Source organism: Fistularia commersonii, chromosome 22 (genome assembly GCF_037954325.1).
Source record: "Fistularia commersonii isolate RoL2024-O1a breed Wild chromosome 22, RoL_Fcom_v1.0, whole genome shotgun sequence".
In the NCBI taxonomy this organism is placed as follows: Eukaryota; Metazoa; Chordata; class Actinopteri; order Syngnathiformes; family Fistulariidae; genus Fistularia; species Fistularia commersonii.
The window spans coordinates 7,403,353-7,421,913 of record NC_141305.1 but is presented as its reverse complement, the minus strand read 5'-3'; the positions used below and the strand labels follow the sequence as shown (position 1 = coordinate 7,421,913).

At 38.9% G+C, this 18,561-nt stretch overlaps 1 protein-coding gene across 1 annotated transcript in view; it reads right to left on the bottom strand.

Moving 5' to 3' along the window:
* The window catches only part of LOC147221571 (phospholipid-transporting ATPase ID-like), a 40,619-nt gene extending 24,669 nt beyond the window's left edge, over nucleotides 1-15,950 (bottom strand). The window contains exons 1-4 of the mRNA XM_086169149.1: nucleotides 15,774-15,950; nucleotides 4,519-4,602; nucleotides 3,620-3,678; nucleotides 1,487-1,600 (exon numbers count right to left, since the gene is read on the bottom strand). Of these exons, the coding sequence (XP_086025275.1) occupies nucleotides 1,487-1,600; nucleotides 3,620-3,678; nucleotides 4,519-4,561 (216 nt within the window). The 5' untranslated portion in view covers nucleotides 4,562-4,602; nucleotides 15,774-15,950. The remainder of the gene's footprint in view (nucleotides 1-1,486; nucleotides 1,601-3,619; nucleotides 3,679-4,518; nucleotides 4,603-15,773) is intronic.
* Between the last annotated feature and the right edge of the window lie 2,611 nt (nucleotides 15,951-18,561).

The window sequence follows — 18,561 nt, the reverse complement described above, 5'->3', positions numbered from 1 at the left end:
CAGTGTCAGCTGTCATTCACAGGGCCACATACAGACATCCGACTATTCCCCCTCTCAATTTCTGTTGGTCTTCAATGAACCTGCCGTTCATTCTCTCAAAAGTGGCATTTTGTTGGAAAGACTCAGACCTGATAAATCTGAGGGCTCAGTTTTTTGTTTGTCCCTTTTTGAGTTGCAAAATGAAAACGTTGCGAGTCCCGCCGTGAGCCAACTTCCTGGCGCTGGACGTTCGGCTTCCTGACTCAAACTGTTCTTGATTCGTCCACTTCCTGTTTGGTTTAAGGGGGAACACCGGGTTGCTGCCGTCCAGTTATTTTTTCAAAACGCCCTTTGCTTTGGTCAGTTCTTCTGTAGAAGGCTTTTTTTAAAACTCAGTTTGAGCTTTTATTCCGACGCAACGTCACCATTCCATGTTCTACCTTTCTGGGTTCTCTCAGGTCCTCCGTCTTCCTCCCTCAGTCCAAAACAAGCGTGAATGAGAGGGCGAATAGTCAGAATGCAGCCCCAAATAGCTGAGCTTTTATTATTCTAACTTATTTTTATATATGATTATTATGAAACAGCTGGGGGGGCTCCTAAATTCATCCATCCATCCATTCATCCATCCATCCATCAATCCATCTATCTTCTGCCGCTTATCCTGTACTCAGGCTTGCGGGGGATTCTGGAGCGGGCTACACCCTGGACTGGTCGCCAGTCAATCGCAAGGCCACATATATAGACAATCAATCATTCACTCAGTCATTTGGGGAAATTTTCCCAATTTTTTCCAATTAACCTGCGTGTTTTTGGACTGTGGGAGGAAACCGGAGAACCCGGAGAAAACCCATGTAGACACAGGGAGAACATGGGTACTCCACTCAGAAAGGTCCTCCTGTCGGAATCAAACCAGGGTCCTTTGTGCTGTGAGGCCAAAGTGTTGGCCCTCTATAATTCAACCAATTTTAATTTTAATTTATTTTCTATTTTTTCATCTGGCCCACCTGGAGAACCAGCAGGAACAGAAAGTAGGCATTGGCTATCCCCTGGAACTGTATTTCAATTAATTTTAATTTTAATTTTAATTTTAATTTTAATTTTAATTTTAATTTTGATTTTAATTCTAATTCTAATTCTAATTTTAATTTTAATCTATTTTTTTTTGTTAATTTTTTCAACTTGCCCACCTGGAGAACCAGTAGGACCAGGAAGTAGGCCTTGGCGATCCTCTGGAGCAGCAATTCAATTAATTTTAATTTTATTGTTAATTTTTCCAACTGGCCTACCTGGAGAACCGGCAGGAACAAGAAGTAGGCATTGGCGATCTACTGGAGCTGCAATTACATTTATTTTTATTTCTATTTTTTTTCTATTGTCAATTTTTTCATCTGGCCCACCTGGAGAACCAATAGTAACAGGTAGTAGGCATTGGCGATCCTCTGGAGCTGCAATTCAATTAATTTTAATTTTAATTTAAATTTATTTTCTATTTTTTCATCTGGCCCACCTGGAGAACCAGCAGGAACAGGAAGTAGGCGTTGGCGATCCTCTGGAACTGCTCAAAGAGGTTGAGAGGTAGGAAGGTGAAGAAGTTGTACTTGGAGGTCTTGATGCCATTGGTCTGGGAAGAGAACGAAATCAATGAAAAATGCCAAGACGCACGTCAACAATCTCATCCAGTACAGTCACAAAAGTCAAAAATGTCGAATTCAGTATTGTTCTGTTTTTTCTGAGCGAAGAAATTATGATTTCTCAAACAGGAAGTTGACGTGCAGTTGGAAACCTGCAAAGATGCTCAGAATATGTACTTCTGCAAGGGAAATAACCAAAAGGTGACCCCATTACTGGAGAGCAAATTGACATTTAAAAAAAAAAAAAAATCAAAGGAAAGAAGGAAGCGTTTCTTAAAACTCACATCCAAGAAATAAATAAAAATCAATTTTCTTCCTTTCCATGATGTCATATTTGATGGATAAAACTGGATTGCCGATAATAATTCATTTATTATCCTGCATGAAAGACATAAAGACCATTTTTGTCCCCATGTAAATAATTAGGATCTTTTTTTTTTAATTTTAAGTCTCAGGGGAAAGCTATCCTTTTTTTTTTTAGAAATGGTTGAAGAACCCTGAGAGCCAAACAAGTAAACTTCCCCAACCCGCTTCAAATCCGCAGGTTTAAATGATTGGCCGTGGGAGAGAAATAAACACCGGCAACATTTCTGGAGTTTTTCCACTGCGGTTCAATCCTTGGGGGCAGGAATCGGAGAGGAAGATGTACTTTTATGGCCCTCAGTATTAAAAGATTTAAGTTTTTATTGTAGTAACTGTGTACTGGGAGTACTGTGCATAGCTGGGGGGGCTGGAAGCTCCAAAAAAAAAAAAAAAAAAGCAATGACAAAAACACTTTTACCACAAAACAAATGTTTGGTTTCTCTCTATTCTTTCTTAAAAACCTGAAATATTTTTTTTAATGTATTTTTCAGCTTTCAAGCAGCAGCATAAGTTTTCATAAACTCCCCCAAAACCATCACCGCCAGCATCTGAGCTTCAAGGTAAATAATATTTTATATGAATACATTTAATGAATGAATTTTAATGTAATTAATACATTTTCTATACATTATTTGTTAATTATAAAGTACATTTTTCTTACTTAGAAACACATGACAAATCAGGGGGGCTGGAACAGATTAATAGGGTTTCAATTTATTTTAACGGGGAAGTTGAATTTGAAAAACGAGCTATTGGTCACAGAACCAATTCAATTCGTGCGTCAAAGAATTAATGTATTGAAAAAAAATATTGCAGGTTTGATTTCTGTGCCAATCAGTACAAACCCATTTTTTCCCCACTGCATTTATTTACTTATTCATTTATATCCCAACAGTGGCGCCGTCATTGGAAAAATCTGAAATATTCAAATTTGAAACCCATTTGTAAACAGGAATATAAACAGGATGGCCAGTTTCCTGCTGGTCTTAGCGCTTTTTCAAAATAATATGTGCCCAAGTTCACCATTTTGGGCGGAATCCGCTTTTCCATATCAAACCCTTGTCAGTCACTACCTTCGATTTGATGCCGCTGAGTGTTTATTTCAATGTAATAACTGAAGACGTAAGAAAAATTATCCATGCTAAAAGGAATATTTTACCACTCTCTTTATTTCAAAATATTAAAAAACAAAATATTAAAATTTCGGTTGACCAAGGCCAGGTACAAGTACATTTAGCAGAGTTACTGTCCATATTTAGAATTATTAACTCTGCAATTTAAATATTGCTGTTATTTGTCCAACATGGGGCACTGAGGCTAGGAGAACAAAGAAAAAAAAATTAAAAGTAATGTTATTTAATATTAAAATTACATTTTTTTTAACCAAATACCTCCATATCAGTATTATTACAATGTATTTAAAATGTTATATTGTGACATATGTCTCAAAAATATAAGTGAATCTTTTCACCGATCACCAGAAGGGCAACAGAACCTGCTGACTATCAGTTCAATTCAATTTTTAGGAAAATTGTCGTTAGACGGTTTTGTCGTCTTTCTGTGAAAAAGCACTACCACAGCCTGATAGCACGCACACACACACACGCACGCACACACACGCACACACACACACACGCTGTACTCACTGCATATTTAAAAGAGAGGTTGTACTCTCGGTCGTTGGCACGAATCTTTCTCTCCATCTCTACATTCAACATGAAAAAAAGACCAAAAAAAAAAAAACAACCAAAGGTTACTCAATGCTATTCCTGTGTTTTAGCTTTAGTCAAAGCAAGTTATTAATACACTAAAATTAAAATCAGAATTGAAACATTGTTTTTTTTTTTTGTTTGTTTGTTTTTTTTCAAAAAACTCCCCGATAAATGACTGTGACAACTTGAACCGTTGATGACTTTGAAATAATGACAAAACCAAATTACTCAGAAAATGTTTTACAAGAACCTCCCCACAATTAATCACAACTGTGTACAAATAAGTTAAAGAAAGAAAAGAAAAATTTACATTGTATTGTTATATTGTTACTGATGTGATTCTGATTATCAAGGAATAACATAAGAATTAACAAGTTATTGCAAACATTTACAAAATACGTATCATCTGCAAATAACTTTACAAATGAAAGTCCAGAAAATGACACGAAATATCTGGAAAATTAATAAAATATGTATATTATCTAGGATCTTGCATGAATAAATAAATAAGTAAATAAATCAATGAAAACTGAAAATTGCAGTATAGCGGTTAAAAAACAAGTTAATACCAACATTCAAAAAAATATGACGGCCACATTAGCAAATAACTTAGCAACTAACTCTTGAAAATTATGAAAATATATATTATCCAGGGTCTTGCATTAATAAATAAATGCAATCTGAAAAACTGCATCAAAATTCTTAAAAATTATATTATATTTACAACAAAGAAAATATGATTTTTTTTTTTATTTTTCAAAATATAGAAGATTCTGGATCAGTGACATTTTAACCGTCGGAAAATTGTTCTTCATCCGACCTCCTGCGCTCACCTGCCTCTCTACCTCCTGCCGCAGTCCAGGCGAAGAATGACATCTTGTCGTCCTCTTCCTCCGTTATCTGTCCATCCTAGATTCCTGCCAAGGCAGAAACACCCCGGTTACCTCCTTCATTTTCCTCTTATTCACTGCATTATTTCCACGAAAAAAAAAAAAAATTTAAACGTGTGCTGCTCAGATTAAGAGACCAAACATTATCTGCTAGAGTTTAAATCGAGGGAGGGAAGGTGGGATGGAGGATGCTGCTGTCGACCCCCACTTAAAATAAAACGCTATTTAAGAATAGCAGGTATTTCTTCCCCCCTGCTGGAGCCCTTGTGAACGTCAATATATTTACTATGTGTGTGTGTGTGTGTGCGGGAGTGTGCGAGAGGAGGAAAGTGTATACGAAACCTGCTAAGCCAAAAGCCACAGGGAATTTTAATTAAAACACTTATTTTGGACGAGCGGAGGAAAAACTGTTTGCATTTTTGCGTGTGTGTGTGTGTGTGTGTGTGTGTCCTGAGAACACGAAACATGAAGCCCACTTGAAAATGCACAGGAATCCACGGAAAAAACAAAAAACAGAAAATGTTTGTCCTAACTTCCAAGCCAGAATTAGCGGCTAGTGGACGATTCTGCTAAAATTCCCACCTGTTCAGGTCAGAATGAAGCTAATTAGCTATTAGCTAACAAGCGGTACAGAGATATAGCATGATTTTTTTTTTTTTGTCAGCTGGTTTGAGGTGAATTTTTGGTTTTCTTCAGAAACTTTGAGCCATTCCAAAACGCCTCCCTCTGTGACATCACGAGTTCGGCATCATGAGTGTGTGTGTCACAGCCTTTCGAGGGCCCCCCTTCAAAACACACACACAATTGTGCGCACACACACTGCTTCTGAGTCCTGGGCGTAGTATGAGAAAGTGTCAGTGGGATTCTGACCAAAGTGACATCACTCAGACAAGGGTTTGGAGGAAACTTAATCGTCACTTCCCCATTTTTGATCTTCTCTTCTGTTTGTTTTGTTGTGTTTTTTCTTTTTTCTTCAGGACAAAAAAAAAAATTATGAAAAACTGTCTTTTATCTTAAAAAAACATGGCAATCTGTCAATCAGCCTGCTTGTCGCAATGACGGTTGAACAGTTTGAGGTAAAATTTAAAAAAAAAGCACCTCCTCCCTCTTAACTATTATGGGATAGCAGTTGAGGTGCGCACAAAACCAGGCGAAAGATTTTGTGGTGAATTGCTGTCTCGCTTCCGTGCCAACATGCGGCAAGGCCTTACCACAGATTTGCATCACTCAGTAGCCTCCTAATCGGTTTCCCATGTAGGGCAGAATGACTCAGAGATGCAACAGACCTGTTGCGCATGCGCGCGCACACACACACACACACACACACACACACACACACACACACACACACACACACACACACACACACACACCAGAAGTCAGAAACTGCTGATGGACCTGTCCATTCCTCAAACTTCATATAAAATTACCAGTATATATGTATATAATTACCAGTTATACACTTTACATATGTGTATATATAAAATTAAATATACAATAACATGTAATATACATATAAATAAATACATTATGATTAAAGTATAAATGTATATTAAAAAAATATAAATCAATCCTCTTTTTTCGGATTTTCCCTTCAAGGGTCGCCACAGCAAATCAACTTTCTCCTTCCAGCTCCAATTCCAGCATCCGTCTACCAATATATCCTCTATCCCTCCTCTGCATATAACTCAACCATCTCAGTCTGGCTTCTCTGACCTTCTCTCCAAAACATCTAACATGTGCTGTTCCTCTGATGGACTCATTCCTGATCCTATCCATCCTGGTCACTCCCAAAGAGAACCTCAACATCTTCATCTCTGCAATCTCCAGTTCTGCCTGCTGTCTTTTGGTCATTGTAAAAGTTTCTAGTCCATACAGCATCGGTAGTCTCACCACTGTCTTGTACACCTTTCCTTTCATTCTGGCTGATAGTCTTCTATCACATAGTACCCCTGACACTTTTCTCCACCCATTCCAACCAGCTTGAACTCGTCTCTTCACCTCTTTTCCACACTCTCTGTTGCTCTGGACTGTTGACCCTAAGTACCTGAAATCCTCCAGCTTCTTGATCTCCACTCCCTGTAGCCTCACCGTTCCACTCAAGTTCCTCTCATTCACTCACATATATTCTGTCTTGCTGCGACTAACTTTCATTCCTCTCCTTTCCAGAGCATACCTCCACCTCTCTAGATTTTCCTCAACCTGTTCCCTGCTCTCACTACAGATCACAATGTCATCTGCAAACATCATGGTCCATGGAGATTCCTATCTAACCTCATCTGTCAGCCTGTCCATCACCACTTCAAACAAGAAGGGGCTCAGAGCTGATCCCTGATGGAGTCCCACCTCCACCTTGAACTTCTCTGTTACCCCTACAGCACACCGTACCACTGTCTCACAGCTAGCATACATGTCCTGCACCAGTCTAACATACTTCTCTGCCACTCCAGACTTCCTTATACAATACCAGAGCTCCTCTCTTGACACCCTGTCATATGCTTTTTCTAGGTCTACAAAAACACAATGCAGCACCCTCTGACCTTCTCCCTATTTCTATAATAGCATTATCAAAGCAAATACTGCATCTGTATTACTCTTTCTAGGCACGAAGCCATTCTGCTGTTCACAAATGCTGACTTCTGCTCTCAGTCTAGTTTCCACTACTCTTTCCCATAACTTCATTGCATGGTTCATCAACTTTATCCCTCTATAATAGCCGCAATTCTCCACATCCCCCTTATTCGTAAAAATAGGCACCATCCCACTTTGTCTCCATTCTTCAGGCATCTTCTCACTCTCTAAGATCCTGTTGAATAATCTAGTCAGAAAAAATATAAATAAAATATGAATCAATAATCACCCAATAAATAATAATCAATAATCATCCCTCTTTAGCGACATCAAGAGATCATCAGAAATGTACATTACATTAAATAAATGTAGAAAATAAATTTTTGAAAAGTAAGATTTCAGACTAATTTAACCAGATCAAAACTGTGTGTCCGCAGACAGGAAGTCCAGGGAGACCCCGCCCCTCACATGGTTCCGTGGTCGTCAAGGTGACGTCAGCGTCTTGAGCTATAAATATTCGCCACATGTTCGTCGAGGAATGTGTGTGTTTCAGCCCAAACGCCTGGGGAGCGTGCGTGCACACACACACACACATGCACACACACACGCGCGCATGTGCTTTCAATGGGCTGGCACGTGGAGGCGTGTTTGTTTTTACGAGGCCCGTTGTGTTTAGGGTCGGCCGCTCCAACAAGACTCCACCACGCACACTCTGCCTATTCACCCCCCACACACACATCTGCACCGAATTAACGTCAAAGGTCACATGGTTCATTACCGTGAGGTGGTTCGCCATTTAAGAAAAGGAAAAAAAAAAAAAGGAGTGACATTTAAACCGGGGGGGTTTTAACGTCGCTCCGGAGCGGCTGAGTGTTTGGGAGGCGTTCAGGAAAATAAGTCGGACTTTCCAGTGTCTCGTTGGCGCGGGACCCAGGTTCTGTTTACGACTGTTTCCAGATATAAAATTCAAAATAATTACACATTAATTACACAATGGATTAAAAATAATGGGAGATTATTTAGATTTTTGCTGTTGCTCTTCTCTCAGCTTCTCTCAAATATTCTCTCAACAAATGTTCCCCAAAGCCTACGTTCCAATGTAAAAAACAATGTACGTTCTCTGAGTGCCGCCATCCCATAATGCTATTTTCACCCTGAACTTGGCGGACAGATCCCTAAATCAGATGATAAAGAAAGAGAACACAGAGCCGATTCTCTTTTCTTATATAATTCATAATTAGAATCCCTTGACATTCCCTTTAAACTTAACAGACGTGCACACACACACACACACACACACACACACACACACACACACACACAGGCGCACCACCGTCCATGTGTGTGTCTAACAAAACTCAAAGATCTGTGTTATTCTGGGGGTGACAAAGGCAGGTAAGGCGGCTCCGCCGTGAAAATCACCTGTGACTGACCTGGCGGGGTCAAAGGTCGCGGGGATGAATGGCTGTCTTGTCTGATCGTCCTTCTCTGGTTTCTGCCCCAAACAGAGCTCCGTTTTCTAAACCAGCCGCTTGTTTGCATAAAGAACCTTTTCCTTTGTGCATGTGTGTGTGTGTGAGTGTGTGTGTGTGTGTGTGTGTGTGTGTATCCAACTGGGTGAATGGCTCATGTGTTTGCCCATTAGAAATGACCTTCAATCCAGACACATTATCATGTTATTACATGGGTATTACACTAGGGAGTTTTCCATGTGTTTTTTTTTTTGCTGTAACAGTAAATGGCAATGGCTAAGTAATTAACAAATGCAAGATTTAAATTGAAATTGGGTGAATGCATGTGTGAATATCAAACCTAACTGCATGGCCACAACAGTAATACTAACTCAGAAACATACCTGGGAGACATTGGGTTGAAAATATTGATAATTTCTTTTTGTTGTGTAATGATAAAATGTGACTAAATGCCAGTTCACAAGTTGAACATCTATACAAAAAACTGTGTAGAAATCTCTTTGCATCTGCTCTATGTTAGATTATGGAAATACATCAATATCTGAATAAATATAGCAATATCAAATCTCTATGAATACATCAGCTTCAAATATAGGTGAATATATCTGTATTAAGTCTAAAAAAATATATTAGTATACGTTACTAAATCTATATTCACTCTATGTCAGTGGTCCTTTTGTACCAGGGACTAGTTTTATGCATGAAAATGTTCCTGCAGACCGGTTAGAGGCACAGAGGGTTCAAATAATATAAATTTTAGTCAGTTCACAGTATTTACTCTAAATTTTTTCATCTTTAATACATCCTAGGTGGACATGGGTGGACACATATAACTAAATCACATTTCTATACATACATACATTTTAAATGTAGGTTTATTTATCTGTCATAATTCTATGTAAATGTATTACTATATGTTAAAATCTATATCCACTCCATATTAATTAACCCACTCCATAGATGAGATGTATTGATATCCATATTTGTGTATATATATATTCAAATCCACTCTATTTAATGCAGAATATCTATATCCTCTTTCTATCTAAAAACTAGACCTGTATCCACTCCATATATACATTACATTCACATATCATGTATTCACATATACATATACATTCACTTTCGTGCTGCCTGAGGTCGAGAAACAACAGAGTAAGTCAAAAATCAACCACTCAGTAATTGTTATTGGAATAATACCTCCTTATCAAAAACACACATGTGCATACACACACACATGCGCACGCACATTGACGTGCGCAACCTGGCGGGTGGGAAAGAAAGACAAACTGAGTGTGTTTAATGGGTTCCAGTGCAAGCACCCGCAGAGCTACGTAGCCGACGAAGGAACACAAGCGGTTGCGTCATGTTTTCGGCCAATCAGACGATGAGCGGCGCTGAGAGATAAGGTGGTGATGCAGCCGCTGTTTTCCCACAGCGTTTCCTCACACATACGTGTGTGTGTGTGTGTGTGTTTTGTCTGACAGCAAACAGGAGCTGTGAGTAGACGAAGGCCGTTTTTTAAGTTTGAAGTTTGGATGGAGGGAATTGGAGGATGTCTTATAGGTGGGCTTTCACGTTCACAGGCTAAAAACTGAAAGTCAGGAAGAGATTTGAAGTTTTACCGAAGTCCTACTCGAGTCGCGGCACTCCCGCCATCTCGGCTTCTAAGTATCTGAGCAATTTTGGATTTTCCTGGTCTAGGGCTTAAGACAATATCAAACGTAACGCAATCAAGACCAGTGGATAGGTTCGAACGAAACCGGAAACCCTGTAGACGAACATTGCGGTATCTGCGGCAGAGACGGTATACAGAACTGTCTCAGAAAATTATAATATTGTGATAAAGTTCTTTATCTTCTGTAATACAATTACAAAAACAAAAATGTCATACATTTTGGATTCATTACAAATCAACTGAATATTGCAAGCCTTTTATTATCTTAATAAGAATAAGAATAAGAACAACTTTATTTATCCCGAAGGAAACTGTTGTGCCAGAGTTTCAAGTAGAACATAACAATAATAAATAATAGTAGGCAATTGTATAAACAGTAAAAAAAATGGGGGGAGAATAAGAAATACAAATAAATCTATAAAGTGTCAAAGCCAAGGCTATAAAGTGTTTAATATTGTTATTAAAGCTATTAATATTGTATTGTATTAATAATTAGTATGTATTAATAATTAATTAGTGTATTAATATTGATGATTATGGCTTACAGCTTAAGAAAACTCAAAAATCCTATCTCAAAATATTAGAATAGCATGAAAAAGTAATTTTTGTTTTTTTAATTGCATTACAGAAGATAAAGAATTTTCTGAGACAGTCCAGTATGTCAATGGTTTGGATGAAGCACGGACCCCCCAGAAAAAGGGCTTAGACTTAAAACTCTTAAAACTAGTCTTCAAAACACTAAACTGCTTAATCACCCTGGTGTGGAAACCACGGGGACATCACTCTGTAATTTTCAACAAACGTCTTCTCTTTACGCTCATTTCTTGCTAACTTTTATTTTTCTTTTCTGGTTAATTTTTACTCTGATTTCCTGCGTGCTTTTGAATAATGTTTTTTTTTCTGATCTGGGAATGATGTCTTTCAATCTTTCAGGGGGACTGTGATAAATTCCGAAGCCATTTCTTCACCTGCGATATTTTTTTAGCAATTACTTGATTTTTTACTATTCATTATTAACTTATAAAACATCAAGATTTTTTTAAAATTTGATTTCTTTGTGATGGATGTGGATTCTGTAGATTCACAAGAACTGAACGAAGTGAACCCCGTGATAACATAATTTCAAAATCGAGGATGTACTACTCATCTCTACTTCCATAAAGTACTATAAAACTGCAGTATTTTTATGTTGTACTGCATTACACTATGTGTGAAGCCCAAGAGTGCAGTACTGCTCAGTAATCTCTGCCGCCTCCCCATCAGCAGGTACTTCTTTTATCAGGGCTGTGGGTTAATTTTAGCTCCAACACACACCGGTCCACCGACACCCCCCAACACAGACACACACGCACACACACACACACTGAAATCTGGCATTGATCCGATCATTGATGATGATTTATTGCTTTGTGATTGACTTGTGACCTTTGACCTTCACGCTAAAAATGAATCCAGACTTTCGAGAACAATATACAATCTTGTTGCCTGTAACAGATGTGTCACCAAGACGCACCCACGCTCACACACAGACACACACTTCCACATACCAATTGTTCTGCAATTTAGAGCCGAAATGTAATTATTATTTTATAAAAAAAATAATCTAAATATCAATTAAAAAACAATAAATTAAAACCCATTTCTATCATTCTATTTATAAATAACAATAATATATATTATTTTATTATTATTATTAAAATTAGGGTTTCATTTTTCCTTCAGAAATCAGCAGAAAGATAGAGACATAAATTGGCAGCAAGAAAAAAAAAATCCGAATAAATGTTCAGGATATTCACAAAAAAATGAAAACAATTAATAAAACACTGATATGGGTGTAAGGGAAATTCCCGAAAAATATCAGAAAGGAGTTTTGAAGATAAATATGAGAGGATCAGGAACAAAACTTGATTATATATGTACTGGATTCACCCGCCGACATCTATAAAATGCCCGGCCCTCCGGTGACATTCCAGTATTCCCTCAAAAGTGCAGGCCAAGAGCTATGAATAAAAATAAAATCCCTAAGGATGGAAGAAGTTTGAAACAACAAAAGCTTCATGTTTCCCTTAAAACCCCCTCCTAACGCGGCGTGAGTCGTCCATTAAAAGGTTTGGATGGCGTCAATCCCGGGTGAACGGAGCAATCGGTCAAAGCACCTCTAAGCCGGGTCAGAAACCTCCCGCTGAGGCGTTCGGACGAGCCTGTCGGATCAGGCCGTCCACACTCTGGGACGGAGGCGAGTCTTGCCGCCGAGGGTCTGGTGACTCAAATCCCATCACCCACCGAAGGCTCCCATCCTCACGGGGGATTGAAATCTGGTATGAAAAGTCAACAATGGCAGGAAGAGGGTGCCCTAGTGGCAGCGGCGGCAGCGGGTTCCCGCTGATTGCCATTAATGGCGGCGGATCCTGCAGAACAAAAGGCCACCTGAGGGCTTTTAACCTTCTCCAGGCAGATGTTGCAGATTTGCGACAGCCAAAATGCGCCCTTCCAAGCAGCTATGCAAACAGATGGGGAAATAATGACCGTTGATTTCAGAAACTTTACAATTTTACCTCGGAAAAGGACGCAATCTGTACTCTGAAAAGTTTCCAGATGGGTGCGTGTGAAATAGGAAGGTCTGCCCGTGAACACAGCTGGACGTGTGGTAGCCTCACACAGGTGGGCAATCACAGGAATCAAGAACATAAACGGCGGTTTGCGACCGCCTCGGCTTTGAAACACGGATTTATACCCGTACCTACAGTGTACCTGTTGCCCACACACACACGTTTGTGTTGTCGCCCCCCGACCCACGCACCCACACAAAACACAACTCTGCAAAAATGTCTTTCTTCTGAAGAAAAGCAGTTTTCAATTCCCTTAATTCTGCATGCTACCTGCATGCAGGTGTACCTGAATGCACCACAGGACTATTTATTCTGTGTTTGCACCTGGAGGAAACCAAAGCCCCCACCCCCCAAAAACACACAGGCTAACAAATTATAAAAAAAGTTTTGAAAACAACAATAATCGCCTATGTAATTTCTTTCAACCTGAAAAAGAAAGATATATAATGTACAAATCAGCCCTGAATGCAGCATGAAATCCTCTTCACGGTGCTATTTTGATGCAGATTCAGAAATGTCCCCACAGCGACAATAAAATAATTCTCAACCTGAAACCAGGGGCTTGCCGCCGCCTTAACTACCTCCTCCGATAAGTGAATTAATGCCGATGGCAGTTTATTTTTCTGTTTGTCAGTTTGTTTATATGAGCTACTGACTGTGGATGAGGTTTCTGTTCTGTCACAGAGGAAGTCAAGTGTAATATCTGTTCTGACTCATTTATGCAAAGGGCTAATTTGTAAAATGAACACATACATTTAAAAAAGTGCCTTACCAGCAAAATGATAATGGAAAATATATTGATGAATGAACAATTTTCAAATATGTTAAAGAGCAATCTTCTATCATAGATTATCTTTTACAATAATGGGTTATAATGGATTATTTGTATATCACACTAAGGCAGGGAGCCTGGTCCTTTGATGGCCAATAACCAATAGGAATTCGTTATATACATCCTACTGACAGTAAACTAAGACTTGCACGCATCAAAAAATTAAAAGGAAAAAAAATAATAAAAAAATCATCATTTGCTCAAAATCACCTGCAACAACATGTGATGATAACAAAATGTACCTTACAATTTGAAAAAATGCAGAAAAAAACAAAGTATCACTTTAAAATATGAAGTCAGTTCACCTGAATGGTGGATCCTTTATAAACCTAAGACCCTTACATGAAGCAATGGGACAGCAGGCAAGTAGTCGCATTTCACAAAACAAATAGACATAAATTCAAGCAAATTTAAATAGCCAATCCCTGAAAATATAGAAATAACAATAAGAGAAAATCTTTGAAAAAAAATCACAAATTTTTTAGGTATAAACACCAATGTCTGCTAAAAATATGTTAAAAAAAAACATCAACAGAGATGCATGCAAAACATGCCGTAGGTTGATAGGAGACCCTAAATGTGAATGTGAATTTGTGAATGAACAGTTGCATGTGAATGAAAGGGTGAATGTATGTAAGGCTGTATTTCTTTATGTGACAATGAATGAATAAATATACATGTTTATGTGAGTGTACTGTAAACAAATAACGCAGCCTCAGGGGGGCACAAGCCAGTGTCTCCCTGAGCTGGTCCCAAGCCCGGACAAAGGCAGAAGGTTGCAGCAGGAAGGGCACCGGGCGTAAAAGTTGTGCCAAAACCAAATATGCAAATCGAACCTAAGAATCTCATACCAGATCAGTCGAGGCCCGGGGTATCAACGACCGCCACTGGTGCCGATAACCTACAAGGCACCAGTGGAGATTGGCCCACTGTGGGTCGAAGAATGAGAGGGGGAAGGCGAGATCGGAAGCAGAGAGTGAAGAGGAAAGGCAAGAGTCTGAGACTGAGAGTAGGAACTTTGAAAATTGGGCTGGTAACAGGAAAAGGTAGAGAGATGGTTGACATGATGAAGAAAGGGTAGGTGGATCTACTGTGTGTCCATGAGACCAGTGAGAAAGGTAGTAAGGCTAGAAGCGAAGGAGCAGATTTTATGTTGTACAATCATGGTACTGACAGGAAGAGAAATGCAGTAGGAGTTATTTTGAAGGAGGATTTTGTGAGGAATATTCTGGAGATGAGATGTCAGATAGACGTATGAGTCGGAACTAGAAATTGAAGGTGTGATGCTCAGTGTTGTTAGAGGCTATGACCCGCAGGTGGGATGTGAATAAGAGGAAAAGTTCTGGAATCAGTTATAGGAAATGATGCAGAATATCCCCTGAGATGGGAGAGTGGTAATTGGTGCAGACTTCAATGGACATGCTGGTGCAGGCGGTACAGATGATGAAGAAGGGATGGCCAGATTTGGTATCCAGAGGTCGGGTCATGCACAGAGGAGGGATAGTGAATATATTGGGAGATGAATTGGAGGTCAAGAGGAAGACCAAAGAGAAGATTTATGGACGTAGTGAGAGGATATAAAGGTAGTTGGTGTTTGAGAGGAGGGTTAGATGGAGAAAAGTAGATTCACTGTGGTGACCCCTGAAGGGAAAAGAAGAAAACTGTAAACGAATATTTAGAAAAATCAAATATATTTAAAAAACGAGGTTTCTTGTAAGACATGGTTCATGACTCAAAAAAAAAAAAAAAAACTAAAGGAAAAAAAAACAAAAACGCTGCAGTTCCCGCAATCATAAGACATCTGGAGCTCGATTTGGCGTGATGTTTGGAAGAGCGCGCGCCAGATGACCCCAGGCGTCAGGGGTTAAAGGTCACGGAGAGAGAAAGAAAGAGAGAAAAAGAAAGAAAAATGAAGAAAGAGAGAGAAAGGGCGACGGAGCTCGGACTTTCCGCCGCCGCCGCCGCCGCCCTCTCACTCCCTTGCGTTAACTTTCTGCTTCTTCCGGTCAGAGTTTGTCCCGCGCCGCGCGGCTTACCGTGCGTGCGTGCGTGCGTGTGCCTCCGTGAACTCTGACCCCGGCCGGAGCCCCGCGCGCCTCCAAACACAACGACAAGGAAAGCAGCGGCGTTCGTCCTCCGGACTGTCCGACCGTTTGAACCTCTCTCTCTGTCTTTCTTTCTCCTCCTCCTCCCCTGCTTCCACTCTCCTCCTCCTCCTCCTTCTTCCTCCTCCCCTTGTATCGCATACGTTCAACTTCGAAAACTCGTTGCGTTTAGAGGGAAATGAAAGAAAACAATTACACGTAAACGCAATGTGAGCATGGCGGGCTTTTCCCGGTTTCTGTAACCGTGAGGGTCATGTGACACGAGTGGGTTCTGGTGAGTTTTTGTTTGTTTTTGTTTTTGTTTTTATTTGTTTTTGTTTTTTGTCGTTTTTTTTGGTGTTGGTGGGTGAAAAAAGTCCCACACGTCGTTTCGAAACGGAGGAGGTTTCTGCCGGTAAAAACACAACTCAAAGCAGAACTGACTCATTCACCGCAAATGTCTGTAAATACTACAAATATGGCGGGAATGTAAATACCTTGAGTGTCGTCACCTCATGTGTCAGTCTTTTCTTTTAAAACTGGAGATTTTGATTCAGGATTTTGATAAATTGCATATATTTGATGTATGATTTTAGCCCCCCCCCCCCAAAAAAAAAAAAAAAACATAACTGATTGTTTTAAATAAAATTAGTTTACATGAAATCAGCTATAAATTGCCACAGGAAAAAAAAACACATCTAAACACTACATCTTAGCTCTTTATAGCAATGGACTCAGTAATATTTAATACTTTTCCTGGAGACCAGCAAGAGAGGAGATGTAAATAAGGCTGTTCATGTTTTTTATTTTAAAACAAAAGAAGAGGCACACTGATGCAATTCAGTAATTCTAGTCTGTGCAATGTAAACAAATCACACTTTATATGTAACTGATGTTTATGTTTTTATTTGAGAACTCAGAATAAATATTTGCAAACAGCAGCTACAGAATTGAACCTCTTTACAAAGACCATTATATTATTATATTATGTATATTATATCTTCTTCGACTGATCCGGTATGAACTGGTCATTGTGTTTCATTTGCATTTTTGGTTTTGGCAAAAGTTTTATGCTAGATGCCCTTCCTGATGCAACCGTCTGCATTTATCTGGGCTTGGGACTGGCTCAGGGAGACACCGGCCAGTGCCGCCCTGTGGCTGGATTACATTAAATAGATTATATATTACATATATTATATTGAATATATATTACATTGATAAATACACGCAAGAATATTTTGTTTTATTAACATGAAGAAAATGTGAGAAGATTAATAGTGATTATACTGTTTCAAAGTGTTTCATGTATGACAATTGAAGTTTAATACAGATTTAATGTCGTATCTGACACAAAATACATCATATGTTTAGTAAAATATGCTCTAGTGCAAATACCTCAGAATTGTACCTGAGAGCATCCCTTATGTAAATGTAGTCAGTTACTTTCCATCATTATGATTGTGTTGGACTAAGTCCATACATTAGTCCTGTGTGTTGGTTATTATTGTCATTTTTTTATTTTCATAACTTGCATTGTGATAATTTCACAGGCGCAGTTTGCATTGGTTCAGAGAGTCCCCTGGTGGTCATAGCTACAAACGCAGGCTAGTACCAGACCGTTCACTTTAACTTCTGTTGAGCAATAAATCTGTCAATCAATGAATTCATTAAAAAAAAAAACATTTAATGACAAACGTAACAGCAAAAGAATTACAATTAATAGTTCATTAGAAGCATGAAGAATAAAATTCAAAGAATATTTCCATGAAATCTAACGACAGTTTTGTTTATGTTTCACAACAAATTGAAATACATGTATGTATATATATATATATATATATATATATATATATATATACATATATGTATATGTGTATATGTGTGTATATGTGTAAAATGTAATCAAGGATGAAATATAAAAAGATTAAAAAAGAACATGTGTTTGCTTGATATTACTCTCTTTCTTCCTGAAGAAATATACGATTGAGGAGTCTTGTCAAAAATGACATGAAAATTCAAAATAAATCAACCATGTTTTTCTCAAAAAAAAAACACTTACATTTTAATTTGAGACTCAGACATGAGACTTTACGTTTTAGCTAAATGAGTCCTCTTTACTCACTAAAGTCAGGCCAAGTGTTCCCAAACACCGAAGTTTTTGAACATCAGAATCAGAATCACTTTATTAGTCAAATGTACAACGTACACAGGTATTTGTCTTGGCGTAACAGCACTCAAGAAAATTACGTTTCAAATTTTGAAAAATGGTTTATAAGTATAAGGCAAGAAAATATACTCAAGGAAACTCAATGGTGGCTCTGTAGAATTGGATGCAAACTTTTTTTTGGACGTTCATCTTGCAGAGCGGCCTGAGGAAGAGAATCCTCTGGTATGTCCGCTTAATGGCCTTCAATGAACGTATCTTCCATTTCAGCTCGCTGTTGATGGTTTTACCCAAAAATGTCAGCGTCCACTGCCTGTACTGCAGTTTAATTAATGAGAAGTGTGTGTGTGTGTGTGTGTGTGGGGGGGGGGGGGGGTGAGGTTGAGTGTCTACAAAATTTCCAACTCCACTGTCTTGTTGATGCTGAGCTCCAGCACCATGCTGCGACGGCGTGTTCCTATAAGCTGACTCATCATCGTCCTTAATAAGGCCCAGGACCGTGATGTCATCTGCCAACCCAACTAGCTTTAATTTGCAGTAATTCTCATCTCTCCATTTGCAAGCATTTGCATGCTT